Below are 19,102 nucleotides of genomic sequence, written 5' to 3' on the forward strand. Positions count from 1 at the left end.
GAGCAATGGCTCAGTGGTTGAGAGCTCTTCCCAGCAGCCATGTAAGCAGCCACAGAGTATTTGTGACTTCAGTTCTGGGAGATCCAATTCTCTTATGTACAAACTCATGTGCATACCCCACCTCTATGCATATAATTAAAAATAATAAAAGTTGGGGTTGAGGATCTAGTTCAGTGGTAGAGCACTTGCCTAGCAAGTGCAAGACCCTGGGTTTGGTCCCCAGTTCGAAAGAAAAAATAATAATAAAAGTGGGTTTCTTTTTTTTTTTTTTTTTTTTTTGGTTCTTTTTTTTGGTTCTTTTTTTTGGAGCTGGGGACCGAACCCAGGGCCTTGCGCTTCCTAGGCAAGCGCTCTACCACTGAGATAAATCTCCAACCCTTTTTTTTTTTTTTTTTTTTTTTTTTAACTGGATCTTACTATGTTGCCATGGCTGGTCTGGACCACTAAAAAGTTTAGTATGGTTTTCCCCAAATTTTGTCTTATAAACAGTCCTGATTTTAAAAAAAGACGAAACAACCTAGATTGCCAAATGGTGGTGGCATCGCTTTTATCCCCAGCACTTGGGAGGAAGAGGCATTTCCCCAGAGATGTCTGTTGTCACAAACTTGGTATTTTGTAGTCCATGAACTTAACACAGTAATGCATAAGATTTGTCGGCAGAACAGAACCTGCTCAAAGATAAAGTTCTCTTACCAAAGAGTAATTTCTGGAAGAATAGTGGGGATTAGGCCAAAAAAAAATTGAGTCCTCTTAGTTTATATTAAGTTAGATCAAAAAGAGTTTTACTTGTCTCTAAACTGATAATTATCTGAACTATGTATAGTATAAATAAATAAGGTGGCAGATTGTCCTAATGATCTACATTTGGATAATACCCAATAATTAGAAAGTCTCCTTCCACATACTGTATGGCTTGGTAAGTTGAAAATCTAGGGGGGCTGGAGAGATGGCTCAGTGGTTAAGAGCACTGACTGCTCTTTTAGAGGTCCTGAGTTCAATTCCAAGCAACCACATGGTAGCTCACAGCCATCTGTAATGGGATCCCATGCCCTCTCCTGGTGTCTGAAGACAGCTAGAGTGTGCTCATATACATAGATTAAATATTTTTTTTAAAAAAGGAAGAAAATCTGGATGTAAAAGACCCAGTAATTGGCATTTCTGAATACCTTTGATGGCTACTTGAGAAATGGTTGGTTTTCTTTGTTTTGTTTTTAAATCTATGATCAAATGAGATTTATGAAATCTTTAAAGGACTTAAAGGTTAGGTGTGGTGTGATATGCCTATAGTCTGAGCTGCTTAGAAGACTGAGGCAAGGGACTATGGAGGTCAAGGAAACCTGGGAAGCATAGTAATTTTCTTGTCTCTGCAACAAAAAGACTTGTAGCCATGTTATTGTGGACAGTGACAAGTTAAATTAGTGTCTAAATTGAATTTAAGGGATTTACTCTCAAGGTCTTGCTTTGATTGCTATTCATTAGCAGTGATGTGTGACTGGTTTTGCTTTTTCTCATTATGTGTTTTGTTTTATTTTTTCCCTCAGATTTGCAGACTCAAGTGGCCTTTTTAATGTTTGTGTAATGATGGAGATGGACCCAAATTAGAAAGTGATTTCTTCAATAAAGCAATAGAAGATTCTTCATATCACTTCTGGAAGCACAGTTCAGTTTTTGGGAAAGAGGAGAACAAGTGAAATACAGAAAATTAATAAGAAGAAAACCTCATTTTGGAATTCTCTTTCTCCTTGACCCTTACCTTTTCTACTTATAATTTTGCTTTGAATGTATAAATAGTAAAGACCAAAGAAATAGGATATATATTTAGGAGCTTTATACCAAGACATTTGCCTTGAAAGCTGCTATTCTGTGGCAGGAAAAATATATCAAGTTTCTGTTGGATTCCTTTTACAAAAAACAAAACAAGACTACTTATATCTTTAGATTTTGAAGGTTAAAACCAATGAAAGCATTTATCTGCACACTGCTTTAAGCAGTTGTGTATGATAATGAGATTTCTGTTTTAAAAGCTTTTGTTGTGGATATTGTGCCACTGGAACTGGTTGTGCAGAAGCTCTATCCCAGTGCTTTACTATACAGTTTTGACCTGTCACCCTGATGACATTTCCTGTTCACACCTGAGACCACTTGTCTTTTTAGCCATGACCTTGTTATGAACAGTGTTTGCACTCCCTGTGCAGATGTCCATGTTTTGCCTATTTAAGCAACATTATAGTGCCATTACTCAAGGAAGTTGAATGAGGTGAACATAGACATAGCTTTTCCCCCTTTCCCCCCTTTTTTAAATGTAACAAATAACTTTTTATGTTCCCCTTCCCCCTTCCCCTTCCCCTTCCCCCTGTGGAAAAGTGTTGGGAACTAGGTATTGAGGATGAGCGATTGAGAGGATTCAGAGGGTGGGCCACACAGAGCTGGGCTTCTTTGTGCTTCATCACAAGGCGTGCTGCTGCCCAGGCTATTTTAGACCCTTTTTACAAGAAAACCTCGTGGAAGATACAGGTGGCAACTTGGATACAGGACCACAGAGGTGACACTCTGAGGGTAAATATTATTCATGTCTCTTAACTTTTGGAGAAAACATGCATAGCTATATGTCATGAAAAATATGTTCTGTTGTGCTGCTAAGCGTTTCATTTTCAGAGACTATCAGTAATTCAGGTACACCAGTGAATCTCAAGAAAACGGATACAAGTTTATATGTGAGAAAATGTTGCTAAAGTAACATTTGAGAGGTTCTATAGCAGTGACCTACTTAAATGCTTCAACCCTTATTATATCAGTAACCTTGATAATTTGTCCCTTTAGTACAGTCCCTCATGTTGTGGTGACTACCCATCATAAAGTTATTTTATAACTATAATTTTAACTCTCTTGAGGAGAACCCTATGAAAGTGTCTCTTGACCACAGATGGGGTCTTGTCCCACAGGTGGAGAACCACTCTTCTATATGTATCTATGGTAGGTGCTTTTCTTTTGTTTTTTTAGGCAAAAACTCAAGAAGGCATTTGCTTCCTTCCTACATACAATGTTCTTCATTTCCATCATGTTTGTGGTATTTAGAATTCCCGAGATTTATAATCTTGAAAAGTAGTCTGTGGAGAGTTTTCAGGGTTTAAGTACTTTGTAAAGGTGTTCTGTAGGTTACTCACAGACTCCTTTACACACTGGTGTCACACTGTTAGACTCAGAGGGATTTGTTCTCGTGTAGATCCTGGCCATGAGGTTGGATGCCTCAACTTGCTGAAAAGACACTGGACCTAAATGGCGCAGCATGACTTTGTTCCTGCTTGGCTAAATTTTTCAACGCCACAGTCAGCTAAGGTACTATCTTCATTCTTGTGGTAACTACCAAAAATACTAGTTCTTTTCATCCTGAGTGGTGTGTGACTTCTGTTTTGTGTTTCAGGCTATGTTGCTGTTCTTATTTTGATTATTTTGAAGAGAGAGTGTTGTATTTTGTTTTTCATATATGTCCTATTCCTGAAATCCCTTCCTCTGGATTTCAAACATATTCATAGATTTCCCATTCTCTTAAGAGCCTATCAATAATTGGGGCTGGAGACATGGCAAGAAAAGTTAAGATCATTCTGTGCTCTTACAGAGAACACAGGTTTGATACCCAGAATCCACAGGGTGTCTCAGAACCATCTGACTCCCCTCTTCTTCTTTTCGGGCACCGGACATGCATGCGGTACACATAGATACATAACATTCACGCAAGATACTTATGTGTAAAATAAATAAATCTAAAAACTTTTTTTAACAAAAATGTACATGAATAATTATTCAGTTACATTAATGTGCACCTTGATGCTAGTGTCTCTTTTTTAAAGGTGTATATACAATATGCAAATGCCATTGAAGGTCTTTGAAAAATGACTGGTGCAAGTCTGTGTTTACAGGCTAAGGAAATGTGGAATCTTACTTTTTCTGTTGTCAGGGCAAAAAACCCAAAAAGGTCCCTGTTCAAGGAAGGTCGAATGCTAGTCGATGAGTGTTTTGCTTATATGCCTTCACATTTAGTAGACAGTTCCAGAAAAATTCAGGGAGGGTCTTTCCAGCTCAGTTCACTAACCCTTCTCTGGAAACAACCTCATAATCATATTTAGTTTATGCATTTTTGTCCAAAAATGCATGCCATACCCTAGTGAAGCTAACAAATGAGCCATCAATATCACTTGAAAGTAAAGGATAGGGGTTGGGGATTTAGCTCAGTGGTAGAGCGCATGCCTAGGAAGCGCAAGGCCCTGGGTTCGGTCCCCAGCTCCAAAAAAAAGAACCAAAAAAAAAAAAAAAAAAGAAAAAGAAAGAAAGTAAAGGATATATAGAAACCTGGGGAGAGGGTGGTTTATGAAGTGCTTGTTGAGTGCGCATGGCAATCCAGGTTTGCCCCACCTTCACTTAAAACCTGCAAAGGTACAGCAGCCCACCAGTAATTCCAGTGTAAATACCCATACTAGGGGGGAATAAACAGGATCACTCAGGCAAGTGTGACCAGCTGAGTAAGCACACTCTAGGTTCGATGATAGTTCCCTGCCTTGGTAAATAAAGTAGAGGGAGAGCAAAGCAGAAGATATATATTATGTCATCCTCAGGCCACAGTATACTCACACGTGCCCAGATACCCATTCACATACACATCCAGAAAGAGGTTTAGAATAAAAAGTTAGGGAGTAGGAATATTAGAATTAATCTACGATCATTTAAAACCTTTATTTTGTTTAGGTAAATTTAAAGACTTAATCTCCCTGAATTTTTTTCCTCTCCTGTATAAATAAGTAAATGGGGCTATACTAAAATTACAGAATTGCCACAAATATGAAGTAATGTTTAGAAGTATTTTCAAACCATGGTAACACATTAGTAGTGGGTCTTGGCTGTAATCGCAGTGCTCGAAAAGCTAAGGCAGGAAGATTGCCATGAGTCTGATGTATAACTGTGGGCCTTCCTGTGCCTGCCCTCATTCTTGAATAATGACATGGAAGCTTATGCGTATTTACAATGCTTTTGCTGCTCCTCAACTTGCTCTTAACTTATAGTACCTGTTAGTACTATTCTGTTTCTACCTCTCCTCAGTTTCATACATCCAACTTCCTTCAAGTCTTCCTACCTCTGACTTTTTTCTAGAGTTCCTCTCTCTTTGCTGAATGTCCAACCTTCTATTCTACCTTTTTCTATAGGCTAGAAGGCACCTTAGGCAGGCAGGGAAGGACACATGTTCACGCAGTGAATATAAACAGTATCCCTAAACTGATACAAACCTGGGTTATATAGGAAGTCCTGGGTTAAAAATAAGACTCTGACTCAAAAAACAAACGTTGTAGTAAACTGGTTATGATAGTTCACATCTATAATACATATTTGTTTGTTTAGTTTTGAGACAGGGTCTCCCCATGTAGCTCCCCTCAAACTCAATGGCAGCTGGCCTTCTTAGTGCTGAAGTTACAGACATTGTACTAGCACCACAGACTATTACTTATTTTTGAACCACTGATTTAGAAAGAAACTGAATCTTTGCTTCTCTACACTTTATAATGTTAGTCATCTACAGCCACCTTTGACAAACACGGAGAGCACCTATCCCGTGGAGAAGGTAGATTTGGAATAAGCCGTCGTAGACATAATTCCTCTGATGGCTTTTTTAACAATGGACCTCTGCGGACTACAGGAGGTGAGTTAAGTCCAGCTGTTGTTATCATACATTTAAACTACTGTTTCAGACCAGGCATAGTAGTGAACACTTAATCCCAGCACTCAGCAGACAGGCATGTGTACCTCTGTGAGCTTTGCACAAACCTAATCTTTGTATTTCCAAGACAGACAAGGCTAAATAGTGAGACCATGTCTCAGACCAAAATGAAAACAACAGTGAACTGCTGTTTACACTAAACTCAGCTGGATGTATGCCCATAATCCAGAAATAGTTATTTCCTAGTTCCTATAGCTGTTTCTGTGAATCACCCTTTCAGTTGAAGAACTTTAGAAGGACTGGGGATTGATTTAGCTTAGTGGTTTGCGCACTTTCCCCCAGTAGGAGCTCTAGCTCCAGAAGGCTGGGAGGATTGCCTCACAAAGAATGGCACATTTATTGTTTCCTTTGTGTGGATTTCTCATTTAAGATGTTTCCTAAAGCTCCTTTTGGAAATAACTTTGACCAAATCAGGAAGCATCTAGCCCAGTTATTTCTGAATTCATAAGAAACAAACAACTAATACCCTGCTTTTCCTTGATATTTTAGATTCTTGGCACCAACCCTCCCTATTCCGCCATGACTCTGTTGACTCTGGTGTCTCTAAGGGAGCGTATGCCGGAACCACAGGGAATCTGTCTGGTTGGCATGGCTCTTCCCGAGGTCATGATGGCATGAGCCAACGTGCTGGAGGTAGCACGGGAAACCACCGACACTGGAACGGCAGCTTCCATTCCCGGAAAGGCTGTGCCTTTCAAGAAAAAACACCAACTGAAATTAGGGAAGAGAAAAAAGAGGATAAAGTAGAAAAGTTGCAGTTTGAAGAGGAAGACTTCGTAAGTATAAAGCTTTTAAATGTGTAGTTAAAAAGCAAACAAACATTGTCTTTTAAAAAACACAGGACCCTAATTAATTTATTTATTTGCAACAGGGTCTCTCTATGTAGACCCGGCTGACCTTGAACTCAAAGAGTTACGTCTGTCGCTGCCTCCAGAATTCTGGAATTACAGACATGTGTCACTGGGTCAGCTCAGGACTCATGTGAATTTTTTTGTCTGTTCAGTCACCTTTATCATAAAAGTTTGTTTTCCCTGGATTTTGCTCTTTGTAAAATAACTATGTTTTGGCTGTTAAGTGTAGATGATGGAATTTAGTGCTTAGGATGTATCTAATTTTCTTCATTCTGTTGTATATGTGAGTGTGACTGCATCTGTAGCATGAACATATATTGAGATCAGAGGACAACTGGAGTGGTTGTTTTTCTTCCGTCATGGGGATCCTGGGAATTAGAATAAGTTATATTAGGTTTGATGATAAGGGACCCTTACCTACTGAGCCATCTTGCTGATCCCAAGATCCTCCTTCATAAATTAGGTAGACTATCATGCTGGCCTGTGAATGCACACATTATATATGTGTGTGGGCATGCATGCAGTAGTTACCAGGTCTCGGGACAGACTTAAAGAGTTAGCTCTTCTACCTCCACCTGAGTTCCAGGCACTGAACTCAGAACACCAGGCAAGTGCCTTTATCCAATAAGTCCTCTCTCCGGTCCCCTCTAAGAACTTTAAAAATAAATCTAATTAAATAAATATGTCCAGCATATTTATGGTAATACAATCATTATCATCTTTATTCAGAAATTTACACTTTTTTTTTTTTAAATTAAAATACAAGCCAAGGCAAGGTGGCACAGGCCTATGATGTCAGCACCAAAAGACAGAAGCAAGCAAATCTTTAGGATGTAGAGGCTGCCTGGTCTGTATAGAATTACCTAGTATTCTGGTCTAGTACAAACCTTCTTACTGAGAACAAACTGTTGGCAGTATAATCCAGATTGAGCTGTACAGAGACAGAAACAATAGGGAAAGGAGTATGTTCAGATTAAAGGTAAGCAAATACTAAAGAACATAAAGCCAGTTGTGTGCATAGTTTTAATCCCAGCATCTGGGAGAAAAATCTCTTGAGTTCAAGGCTAGCCTGCTCTACAGAGCAAGTTCCAGGAGAGCCAGGGCTATACAGAGAAACCATGTCTCAAAAAACCAAAAAGGAGAAAAGAAAAGCTAGCCAGACCAATATTAACAAAAAAATGAATCATATAAAAAGATGAAAGAATTAGGGTTTTCTTTTAAGCTGAGCTCAGTGGCTAAGAGAATATAGTTCTCTAGGGGACTGGAGTTATTCCAGCATCCAGGTCAGGTAGCTCACAACAACCTGGCCTCTTAGGGCACAGGCATTCAAATATACACATACACACATAATTAAAATTAAATCTTTAGGGGTTAGGGATTTAGCTCAGTTGTAGAGCGCTTAAGGCCCTGGGTTGGTCCCCAGCTCCGAAAATAAATAAATAAATAAATCTTTTTAAAAAAAAAAACAAACCCAAAGCCTCATCTCTTCCTCCCATTTTAGAGCAGTCAGGGCAAAGGAAGTACAGAATAGTATCGTAACACAGGATGCAGAGCACACCTGTAAGGTCTGTCCACAGGGACTAAAGTGACGGGTGGCTCAGCAGTTAAGAAAACGCACTTTTACAGGAAGTTTACGTTCACTTCCCAGCACCTGCATAGTGGTTCGCAACCATCCTAACCCACCCAGTTCTAGGATATAGCATTCTCTCTGATCTTGGGCACTAGGCACCTATATGTATTATGCAGACCTAAATGCATAATAGAGTGAATCTTTGAAAAGAGGTATCCTCAAAACAGGTAAGAGTGGTAATCTACCTAAAAACTTAATATAGCTGGGCTAGAGAGGGTTTGAGGTCAAATACCAGCACGCATGTCAGGCAGTTCATAACAACAGTCTATAATTTCGGCTTCAGATGATTCAATGCAGTCTGTCCCATTTAAACTAGTACACAAACATGTACATGTATACATATATACATACACACGAATAAAATAAATCTTTTTAAAAAAATAAAAAAATAATATTACTTAGAAAATGGCTTGAAATGTAGCATTCTTTTTTTTTTTTTTTTTTTTTTTTTTTTTGGAGCTGGGGACTGAACCCAGGGCCTTGCGCTTCCTAGGCAAGTGCTTTACCACTGAGCTAAATCCCCAACCCCAAATGTAGCATTCTTAATAATGGGAGATTTCAGGAAACAAGGAAGATTAAATAAGAAAAAAAAAAAGGGCTGGAGAGATGGCTCAGAGGTTAAGAGCACTGACTGCTCTTCCAGAGGTCCTGAGTTCAATTCCCAGAAACCACATGGTGGCTCACAACCATCTGTAATGGGATCCGATGTCCTCTTCTGGTATGTCTGAAGAAAGTGACGTTGTACTCATTTAAATAAATAAATCTTAAAAAAAAAAAGAAAGAAAAAATATGGTCAGGAATTAGATAAAATTTTATTTTAGTGATAAGAGTGAGCATGAAAATTTTAGAAAAAGAAATTTGACCAAAAAGATTAAGGATGTATATAATAGGACACTATCAAGAAAACCAATGCTAAACAGTAGCTTTAATGCTGAGAGTTATAATTTTAAAAAATTTTATATAGAAGCTATAAGTTGAAAATGAAGCAATATTATCCAGTATTAAAGATTCTAGGCTTGAACAGAAAGAACAGAATCAGATACACTTTGACAACAGCTTTGTGCAACAGAGAATTAAAATTAGTAAACAGAGTACTAAAGGAAAGAAAATACAAGCCAACAGTTTTACGCACTGTTAAATTTATTCTCTGTTACACGGTCCCAGGCAAACATCAATATTTAAGACATAAGGAATAATGCATGAGCGATAGCTCAGAGTGCTGTGGGAGGGGGACAGGTGTGTGCTGCAGTCGTGAGGACCTGAGTTTGGATTCCTATCACCCACATAAGAGCCATAGAGTTGCGTTTCTGTGTAACCCCAGCTTGATGGTGGGTGAGGAAAGCAGATCTCCTGGCCAGCCAGTGTAACTTAAAAAAAAAATTGCCCCCGGTTAAGTGAGAGTAACAGAGAACCTGCTGCCAGCTTCTGGCTTCCGTGTTCATACACACTGATTCATGTACACATTTGCCAAAGACAGACTGAAACAAAACAAAGATGACTCAGGATACTCTTTGTAAAAATTACAAAATTACTAGAGAATAAGGTTCAGATAATCAAGAAAGATGTTAACAAAAGAAATACATGTGGTATATTTGGGTGCCAAATATAGTGGGATTTGATCAGACCTATCACTGATATAAATAATGACAGGGAATCTTTAATATTTTAAAGCTTAGGCCATTTGCTGAGCACTCTCCCAGCTATTCTCTTTCGACTAATCCTAACCTATTTCCACATGGCCAGATCTATTTCCCTGTGTTGCTCTGGTCCATCCATCCACCTCTGTATCCCCTGGCTAAATCTCCCTCTTCTTTTTTTGGTTCTTTTTTTCGGAGCTGGGGACCGAACCCAGGGCCTTGCGCTTCCTAGGCAAGCGCTCTACCACTGAGCTAAATCCCCAACCCCTAAATCTCCCTCTTCTTGATTCTTCTAGAGTCCATATCTCTGCCAGGAAGTTCTGCCTTCCAGTACCTGCACAGCTATTGGCTATCAGCTCTTTATTAAAAGCAGTCAGATACAATTCTAGATTAGAAAGAATATTTACAAAATATGAGGCCAGCATTGGGCCATACATAGCTCTCTGCCAGTACAGAATTAACAGTTGAATATACAGTCACCTTCTCACGGTGTACCCCAAGTATCTGTGGTTATAATTCAGTGATAGGGTTCATATACATCATGTATATTATACATATCAAGCTCTCTCCTGGTTCCAGCAGATTACTTAATGGAATCAGGAGCCTGAAGTGCTTAGGTTAAAGGCAGAGTTCTTGTCTATCATCTACAGAGTTCTTGATAAATATGTGAACTAACAAAGACAGTACAGCATATAATAACATATATAATAGTTCCTAAAGTGGAGGTATTATATAACTACTTCGGATGAGAAAATAAAAACACATATTTCAAAGGACTAATGTTTTAGTTTTTGAAATACTGGCATTGCTATTTGCAGACTCTTAGATGAATGACACACAGGATAAAGTAGGTAGAGAGGATGTGAGCCTACTGGCATTCCAAGTTTGGGCAGGAGAGAAGGGACATTGCAGCTATTACAAAGGACACAGTGCAGTTCCCAGCATTCAGCTGGTGGCTGACAATCATTTGTGACTCTAGTTCCAGGAAATTCAACACCTTTCTCTGGCCTACACATAACACTAGGCAGACATTTTGCATACAAACATGTATGCAGGCAAAACACCCATTAATATAAAACACAAAAACTCAAAACTTGAAACCAACTTTAACTGGATTGGATATTTCAATAAATTATTGGGTATTTGTCTTTAAATTGGGATAGTGCTATAAAAACTAAAAGTAGAAGTTGATCCCCGAATTAGAGAATAACCTAGTACCTATATCACAGTGTTAAAATGTATTCCTGGACAAGATGTTTATGAAATAATGGCTTTTTTTCTTTTTTCTTTTTTCTTTTTTTTCGGAGCTGGGGACCGAACCCAGGGCCTTGCGCTTGCTAGGCAAGCACTCTACCACTGAGCTAAATCCCCAACCCCGCAACGGCTTTTTTTTTTTTTTTTTTTTTTTAATTCATTCTACAAAGGAAGTATTGAAGATTACTAGTACTCTATCAAAGAGATTCATGGGCCAGTCAGCTGACTCCAGGAATTAAGTTGCCTGCCACCAAGCTAGATTACCTGAATTCAATTCCTTAGACCCATGTCAAAGGAGATGCAAGATGTCTCCTGACTTACACATTCACTAAGTAGCACACGTTCCTACACACAAACATAGGCACTGGCATACAAAATAAGAATATAAAATGGGGATGGAGAAAGATGGCTGAGCAGTCAAGAGCAGGCTCTGCTCCTGCAAAGGACTTGAGTTCAGTTTGTAGCCCACACAACAGGTCGTTAACACCTCCTGAAAGTTCAGTTCTGGGAGGCTCTGAGCTATCAGGTCTCCACAGGCACACGTATAATAAAACTAACTCTTAAAACAATAAGATCAAAATTGGGCACGGTGGTGCATATCTTTGGTCTTGGCACTTGGGAAGCAGAGACAAATGGATCTCTTGAATTTGAGGTCAGCTTGGTTTACATTGTGAATTCCAAGACAGCCAGAGCTGTCTCAGAAAAACAAACAACAGACAAATAACTAAAAAGGTCAGAGAGGTTATCTAAAGTCATTTAAAGATAATGGTTTACAAAGTGTACCCAGGTTAGTCAGTTATGTACTTGTTTTAATGAGTGATGCTGGGAGAACTTTGCCTGTTAATTATCTGCTTTTGTTTTTGTGGGTTTGAGTGGTGTGTGTGGCTTAGCCAGCATGTAGAGATCAGAAATAACCTTTCTTTCTACCTTGGGATATTGGGGTTTTACTTGGCTCATAACGCTTGCATAGCAAGCTCTTTTTACTACTGATCCATTTTTCCAGCCCAGTTATCTATATCATCTTGAAAATATGTTTTTAAAAATTCAAGGGCTGGGGGCTGGGGATTTAGCTCAGTGGTAGAGCGCTTACCTAGGAAGCGCAAGGCCCTGGGTTCGGTCCCCAGCTCCGAAAAAAAAGAACCAAAAAAAAAAAAAAAATTCAAGGGCTGGAGAGATGGCTCAGCCGTTAAAGGCTAGGCTCACAACCAAAAATATAAAAATTCAAGTTGCGGGGTTGGGGATTTAGCTCAGTGGTAGAGCGCTTGGGCCCTGGGTTCGGTCCCCAGCTCCGGAAAAAAAAAAAAGAGAAGAAAAGAAAAAAAATTCAAGTTGCTAAATAGATGGGTCAGAGAGTTAAAAATGCTTAGTGCTTTGTACAGAGGGCTCATATCTGGTTGGCAGCATCATATTGGTTCACAACCCTCATTTACTCCAGATCCAAAGGATTTCATGTCCTATTCTGGCCTCTTCAGAAACTTGCACTCAGATGCAAATACACATAAACACATCATTTAGAAATTAAAATAGGCTGAAGATATGGCTCAGGGGTTAAGAGCACTGACTGCTCTTCCAGAGGTCCTGAGTTTGATCCCCAGCAACCACATGGTGGTTCACAACCATCTGTGATGGGATCTGATGCCCTCTTCTGGTGTGTCTGAAGAGAGGGAAAATGTACTCAAATGCATAGAATTAATTAATTAAAACGCAGTGTGATGAGATTGGGGATGCTGCATAAATAGGTAGAATTTCTGTTCAAGAACACATGCCCAGGGACCAGAGACCTGGCTCTGTAGTTAGGTATACTTAGATCCACACACACAAAAATAACTTTAAAGTCCTACTGTTTATCTAAGGTAGAGTTTGACAATCCTGCTAAGGCTGGACCCCCAGTGTAGGACAATGTCAGGGCGGGGAGGCTGGAAGGGATGGGTTGTTGGGGAGGGGGAACACCCTCATAGAAGAAGAGGGAGAGGGGATGGGATGGGGATTTATGGACCGGAAACCAAGAAAGGGGATAACATTTGAAATGTAAATTGAAAATCCAGTTTAAAAAAAAAAAAAGGTGTTGGGGATTTAGCTCAGTGGTAGAGCGCTTGCCTAGCAAGCACAAGGCCCTGGGTTCGGTCCCTAGCTCCGAGAAAAAAAAAAAAAAAAAAAAAAGAGCTTGACTGGGTGGCTCTGGCTTTCCTGGAATTCACAGAGATTTACCTGCCTATGCCTCCTTCTTGCTGAAATTAAAGATGTGGTCTCCATATCCTTCTTGCTGAAATTAAAGATGTGGTCTCCATAGGGTCTTTATAAAAAAAAAGTCTTTATAAAAAAAAAAAAAAAAAGTTCTGAGTATGTATTCGGTGTGGTATAATACCTTGAGGTCAGTCCCCTGCACTGGAGGGAAAGGAGAGAAGATAAATAGCTTTTCTTTTTAATCTGTTAAAACAGTTTCTACTCTGGACATCCCTTCTGTCCTCTATACAATTAGTTAAGGCTAAGTTAAACTTGTTTTGCGATGACCGAGCTTTTGGTTCTTAGAATCATACATCTCCAGCTTTGGATTTATTACTCTTGCAGGATAGGTCTCAGTCGTCACCTGTAATGGAGCTTCTCATTTCTCTGCCAGAAATTATCCATTCCCTGCTCAGTGAATTTTTATCCCAGTTAGAGCCTTTTAGGATATTTTCTTGGCTACAAGTTTTATCTTTGTTATAGTCGTGTGAGGACTGGGTCTTTTAAATTGCCTTTGTATTCCTCATACAGTCCTGCAATGTGTTTCTCTTCTACTCTAATGCAGTCTTAGAACTTGAGTGAATACTGCTTCCTTGATTCTGAGGAAAACAACCCATGTTCTTGTTCTGTGGCTTTCTATGCCTCCTTTTTTATACTTACCCTGTAAAAGATGGAAAATGCATGTTTATATGTATGTACATTTATATGCATAAGAAATCCTATGACAAAGGAAATATAATTCAAGATACAAATAACATCGTGCCTGCTATTTCAACATATTACTTGTTATATTTTTGATATATTATTAAATTAGTTGATCTGATATTAATAGTTATTTGGTAGCTTCTATGGTGATGGCTACTTTGAAAAATTCCCAAGTAAAGGAACTTTTTGTATCAACCATTTATATCCCTTTTTTCCTAGCCTTCTTTGAATCCAGAAGCTGGCAAACAGAATCAGCCATGCAGACCTATTGGGACCCCTTCTGGAGTGTGGGGTAGGTAGATTTGACTGTATTAAAAGCACAGCTTGAAATTTGTTATGACAGGTGTTAGAAATAAAAATTCTTCCTTTTTTTAAATTTTGTTCTTAATTTTTTGTGTTTTCATCTCTTGGCCTTGCATAGCCAACACCAGTTAGCTGCTCGTTAAGATAGCTCTTCCTCGGGGTTGGGGATTTAGCTCAGTGGCAGAGCACTTGCCTAGCAAGCGCAAGGCCCTGGGTTCGGTCCCCAGCTCCGAAAAAAAAGAATTAAAAAAAAAAAAAAAAAAAAAAAAAGATAGCTCTTCCTCTACAAGAGAGGGAGATATCGTCTACCCGTGAACCATCCAACCATAATAAGCTCAGGGCTCTAATTGGACATGCGTGGGGTTTGCTATTGGATAGGTTTTCTGGCAGTGTGAGTAGTTTTAGCTTCAATTGTCTGCTTGTTTGAGAGTTTGTTTTTTTTTTTTTTTAAAGATTTATTTATTTATTATATATAAGTACACTGTAGCTGTCTTCAGATACACCAGAAGAGGGCATCGGATCTCTTTACAGATGGTTGTGAGCCACCATGTGGTTGCTGGGAATTGAACTCATGACCTCTGGAAGAGCAGTCGGGTGCTCTTAACCGCTGAGCCATCTCTCCAGCCCGAGAGTTTATTTTTAAAGATGTGTTGATATCAGGAGAGAGGAGTGCCAGCACATGTGCATACATACATACCTGTGAGTTCAGATGGCCTTGGTGTCCAGACTAGGATGTTAGATGCTCTGGAATCAGAGTTACAGGTGACATGGGTCCTGGGACCTGAACTGAGGTCTTCTGCGAGAGCCATATAAGCCCAACAGTCACCAGCCCTGATGATTGGACAGCGTCTCAGAGATCCACCTGCCTCTGCCTCCTTATCACTAACAGTAAAGGTTTGCCCCCTTCTTACTTGGTTGTGTCTGATGGTCATCCTGTCCATCTTACAAGCTAAACGTCCCCTAAGCACTGCTAGTCTTTTGTGTTGCAAGACTGATTTATTTTATTTTTATTTTTAAGATTTATTTATTTATATGAGTACACTGTAGCTGTCTTCAGACAGCAGAAGAGGACATCAGATCCCATTACAGATGGTTGTGAGCCACCATGTGGTTGCTGGGAATTGAACTCAGGACCTCTGGAAGAGCAGCCAGTGCTCTCAACCACTGAGCCATCTCTCCAGACCCCATAATACTGATTTATAAACTTAGGGATTTGTGTGCTGGTTTTTTATTTCCTTCTTTTTCATACAGTTACCAAATGGCATCTTCTTTTTAAAAAAAAAGGAATGTCTAGACTTTTAATTCCAGCACTTAGAAAGCAGGTAGAGCTGAATGTAAGTGAAATCAAGGACAGCCTAGTTCCTAAAGTGGTTATAATGGTTTTCAGACTACCCAGATCTGTAGAGAGAGACTGTGTCTCAAAAAAAAAAAGAGTGGGGGGGGGGGGGTTGGAGAAATGGCTCAGTGGTTAAGAGTACTAACTGCTCTTCTAGGGTACCAAGATTTGATTCCCAGCACCCACATGGTAGCTTATAAGGTTTTAATTCCAGGATATTCAACACCTTCCTCTCGCTCCCTGAGGTACTAGGCATGCGTGTGGTATGCAGACAAAACACTCATGCACATTGAATAAGTAATTTTTTAAATAAAATTTGAAAAGTTTTATTATTTTCCAGTAGTGTCTTTTGTATTGTTTTAGTAAAATGTTTGGGGGCATGAGCACATGCATGCACATACAAAGGGAGAAGGTCAACCGGAGTGGTTTTCTTCAGGAGCCATCCACCTTATTTTCAACACTGTCTCTTTTTTTTTTTTTTTTTTTGGTTCTTTTTTTTTTTCGGAGCTGGGGACCGAACCCAGGGCCTTGCGCTTCCTAGGCAAGCGCTCTACCACTGAGCTAAATCCCCAACCCCAACACTGTCTCATTTATCTGACACCTAGTATGCTAGACCGACTGGCTAGTAAATCCTAGGGACTTACCTGTCTTTCTCTCTGTTGCTACTATTACAAGCGTTTGTGCCTGTTTTTTTTTTGTTTGTTTGTTTGTTTGTTTTTTTTAATGGGTTCTTAAGCTCATATACCTGTGCTGGCATGGTAAACACTTTACCAGCGGGACTATACCACAGCCATAGTATCTTTTTTAATTTTTTTTTTTAAGAATTTGTTAAATGAACACAAGGCAGTGTTTGTCCCCTGAACTCAACTTCATCTCCTAGGTTAAAGGTGAGGCTATTGTTTAAACTGTTGGTTTTGCTTGTCAAAGCTTTGACCTCCTTTTGTGTCTCCACTCTTACATTTCACAGAAAATCCACCTAGTGCCAAGCAACCCTCAAAGATGCTAGTCATCAAAAAAATTTCCAAAGAGGATCCTGCTGCCGCCTTTTCCGCTGCATTTACCTCAGGATCCCACCATGCAAATGGGAACAAAGTGTCAACCATGGTCCCGAGTGTTTATAAGAACTTGGTTCCCAAGCCTGCACCACCTCCCTCTAAGGTATGAATTGCAATCTTTATACGATGTTGAGACACAAGGTAAGTAATAAGTTGGGTGTTTAATGTATTTGTATCGTTGACAAATTATTTGTTATGCCTGTTGCATTCATAGAGTTATACTCCCATCACCAGACTCTGCCAATGCCAGCTGACTAACTTCCTTTTGGGAGGATCAGCTTGATCCTTCTTAATAGTATTAACATGTCTGATCAGTCAAAGCTGAATACTTGGGCAGCTTCCCTCTTTATCTTCTTCCTTTGTTCCCCCAGCCAAGCAGTTATTTCAGTTATTCTTTTTCTTTTTCCTTGTTTAGAACTTTGCCACTTTGCACACCCTTGTACTTCTTCATCGTCATATTTCACAGAACTGCTAAAATGATCATCCTTAAATAGTTGAATACACTTGGCCACTTTATCACATACCTGTACTCAGCCCTCAGGAGGATGGTGCAGTTGAATTTAAGACTTCAGGTCTGAGTAGCCTATCAAGAGACACTCTGTCTCCCCCCCCCCTCTCCCCCTCCCTCTCTCCTTTTTTTTTTTTTTTTAAAGATTTATTTATTTATACACTGTAGCTGTCTTCAGAAACACCAGAAGAGGGCATCAGATCCCATTACAGATGGTTGGGAGCCACCATGTGGTTGCTGGGAATTGAACTCAGGACCTCTGGAAGAGCAGTCAGTGCTCTTAACCACTGAGACATCTCTCCAGCCCCAAGAGATTCTTTCTCTAAGAGGGGGTGAGGGGGTAGTGTATCATTCTACTCCTGTATCTGTTCAGTGGTTTCAGACCTTATTAGATGGTAGGTGATTGTCTCTGAAGAGTCTGCTGCTCCTGTTGCTGCTCATTTTCACATCCCTTTAAAATCAAGCCTGGAGTGGTGCTGCCAGTGAATGCTGCCATTTACTCCGTACACTTGGGCCATGGAGAATAATAACCCCTAGCAATCAATGGTAAACATCCATTTTTATTGTTTGTAAGTGTGCACAGGTATGTGTGTCTGTGTCTGTGTGCAGGTGCCCTGGTAGTCTAGAGGCTCTAGATCTGCTGGAGCAGGAATTACCATCCAAATGGTGCTGGGAACCAAACTCCTTTTTGAAGGACACCTAGCTTTATTAACTACTGTGCCATCTCTGCAGACCCCTATCACCTGAGCTGCTGTGTCTTCCCCCTTCTACTTCCCCCACCCCCCATTGGTTTTTTAAGATGAGATTTCTGTTATGGAATTCACTCTGTGTAGACCAGGCTGGCCTCAGACTCAGAGATCTGCCTCTAAATCCTCAGTGCTGGGATGAAAGGTGTGTGCCACCATGCTTGGCCCATAAGTACATTCCCCATTTTATTGCCTCTTTTTTCTCTTATCTAGAAAGAAATTACTCTTGATGCTTATGCCATCCTCTTTGTGACTCCTGTTGGTTATATTCATACAAAGATCTGATTCGCCCTTACCTCTCTGTCGTTGCCCAGCACAGGGTCTCTTGAGTTGTAGCACTTACCACATCAGTCTATTTTCCTCTTTTACATGTACCCTTAAGGCTGAAAGTAAGTTTCAGTCTGCACAGATTCACATGAACTACATTGCTGATTACGATGAGACCCTAGTGTGAGCAGCATCAGCTCACGTTCTGCAGTGTGGTTGGTCCTTGTGAGCAGTACAGAGGTAGATTTGGTCATGCTTTCTGTGCTGCAATAGCTGAGTATAGCAGTGCAGGTTTGAAATTGAACTGTAGAAATTTTTTAAAGATTCTACGTTCATTTCAACTAAATTAAGTTACTAAATACAAATCATTAAGAGCAATGCCAGGATGGACTATGGTCATCCACCAGTTTTACCAAGATTTTACTTATTTATGTATGTGAGTACACTGTCTATATCTTCAGACACACCAGAAGAGGGCATCGGGTCTCATTACAGATGGTTGTGAGCCACCATGTGGTTGCTGGGAATTGAACTCAGGACCTCTGGAAGAGCAGCCAGTAGGTTAACCACTGAGCCTTCTCTCCAGCTGTTTATGGGTTATTTTAAATCTAAACTATGCTAATTAGTTTTATTGTTACTACTTTTATGTAGTGTGTGTGTCAGTGTCTGTGTCTTACATTCTGTGGCACACATAAAAGTGTGATAACAGGGGTTGGGGATTTAGCTCAGTGGTAGAGCGCTTACCTAGGAAGCGCAAGGCCCTGGGTTCAGTCCCCAGCTCCGAAAAAAAGAACCAAAAAAAAAAAGTGTGATAACAATTTGT

General features: G+C 39.8%; 1 protein-coding gene across 9 annotated transcripts in view; it reads left to right on the forward strand.

Annotated features, from left to right (window-relative positions):
* The window catches only part of Gpbp1l1 (GC-rich promoter binding protein 1-like 1), a 42,112-nt gene that overhangs the window by 12,355 nt on the left and 10,655 nt on the right, over positions 1–19,102 (forward strand). For 8 of the 9 annotated variants that reach the window (XM_063287734.1, NM_001402104.1, XM_063287738.1 and 5 more), the window contains exons 2-7: positions 1,542–2,556; positions 3,224–3,336; positions 5,557–5,686; positions 6,254–6,540; positions 14,284–14,356; positions 16,671–16,861. In XM_063287734.1, the coding sequence (XP_063143804.1) occupies positions 3,277–3,336; positions 5,557–5,686; positions 6,254–6,540; positions 14,284–14,356; positions 16,671–16,861 (741 nt within the window). In that variant the 5' untranslated portion in view covers positions 1,542–2,556; positions 3,224–3,276. Of the gene's footprint in view, positions 1–1,541; positions 2,557–3,223; positions 3,337–5,556; positions 5,687–6,253; positions 6,541–14,283; positions 14,357–16,670; positions 16,862–19,102 lie in introns of those variants that run through there. The other variant, XM_063287737.1, reaches the window with a different exon arrangement.

Source organism: Rattus norvegicus, chromosome 5, assembly GCF_036323735.1.
Source record: "Rattus norvegicus strain BN/NHsdMcwi chromosome 5, GRCr8, whole genome shotgun sequence".
Classification (NCBI taxonomy): domain Eukaryota; kingdom Metazoa; phylum Chordata; class Mammalia; order Rodentia; family Muridae; genus Rattus; species Rattus norvegicus.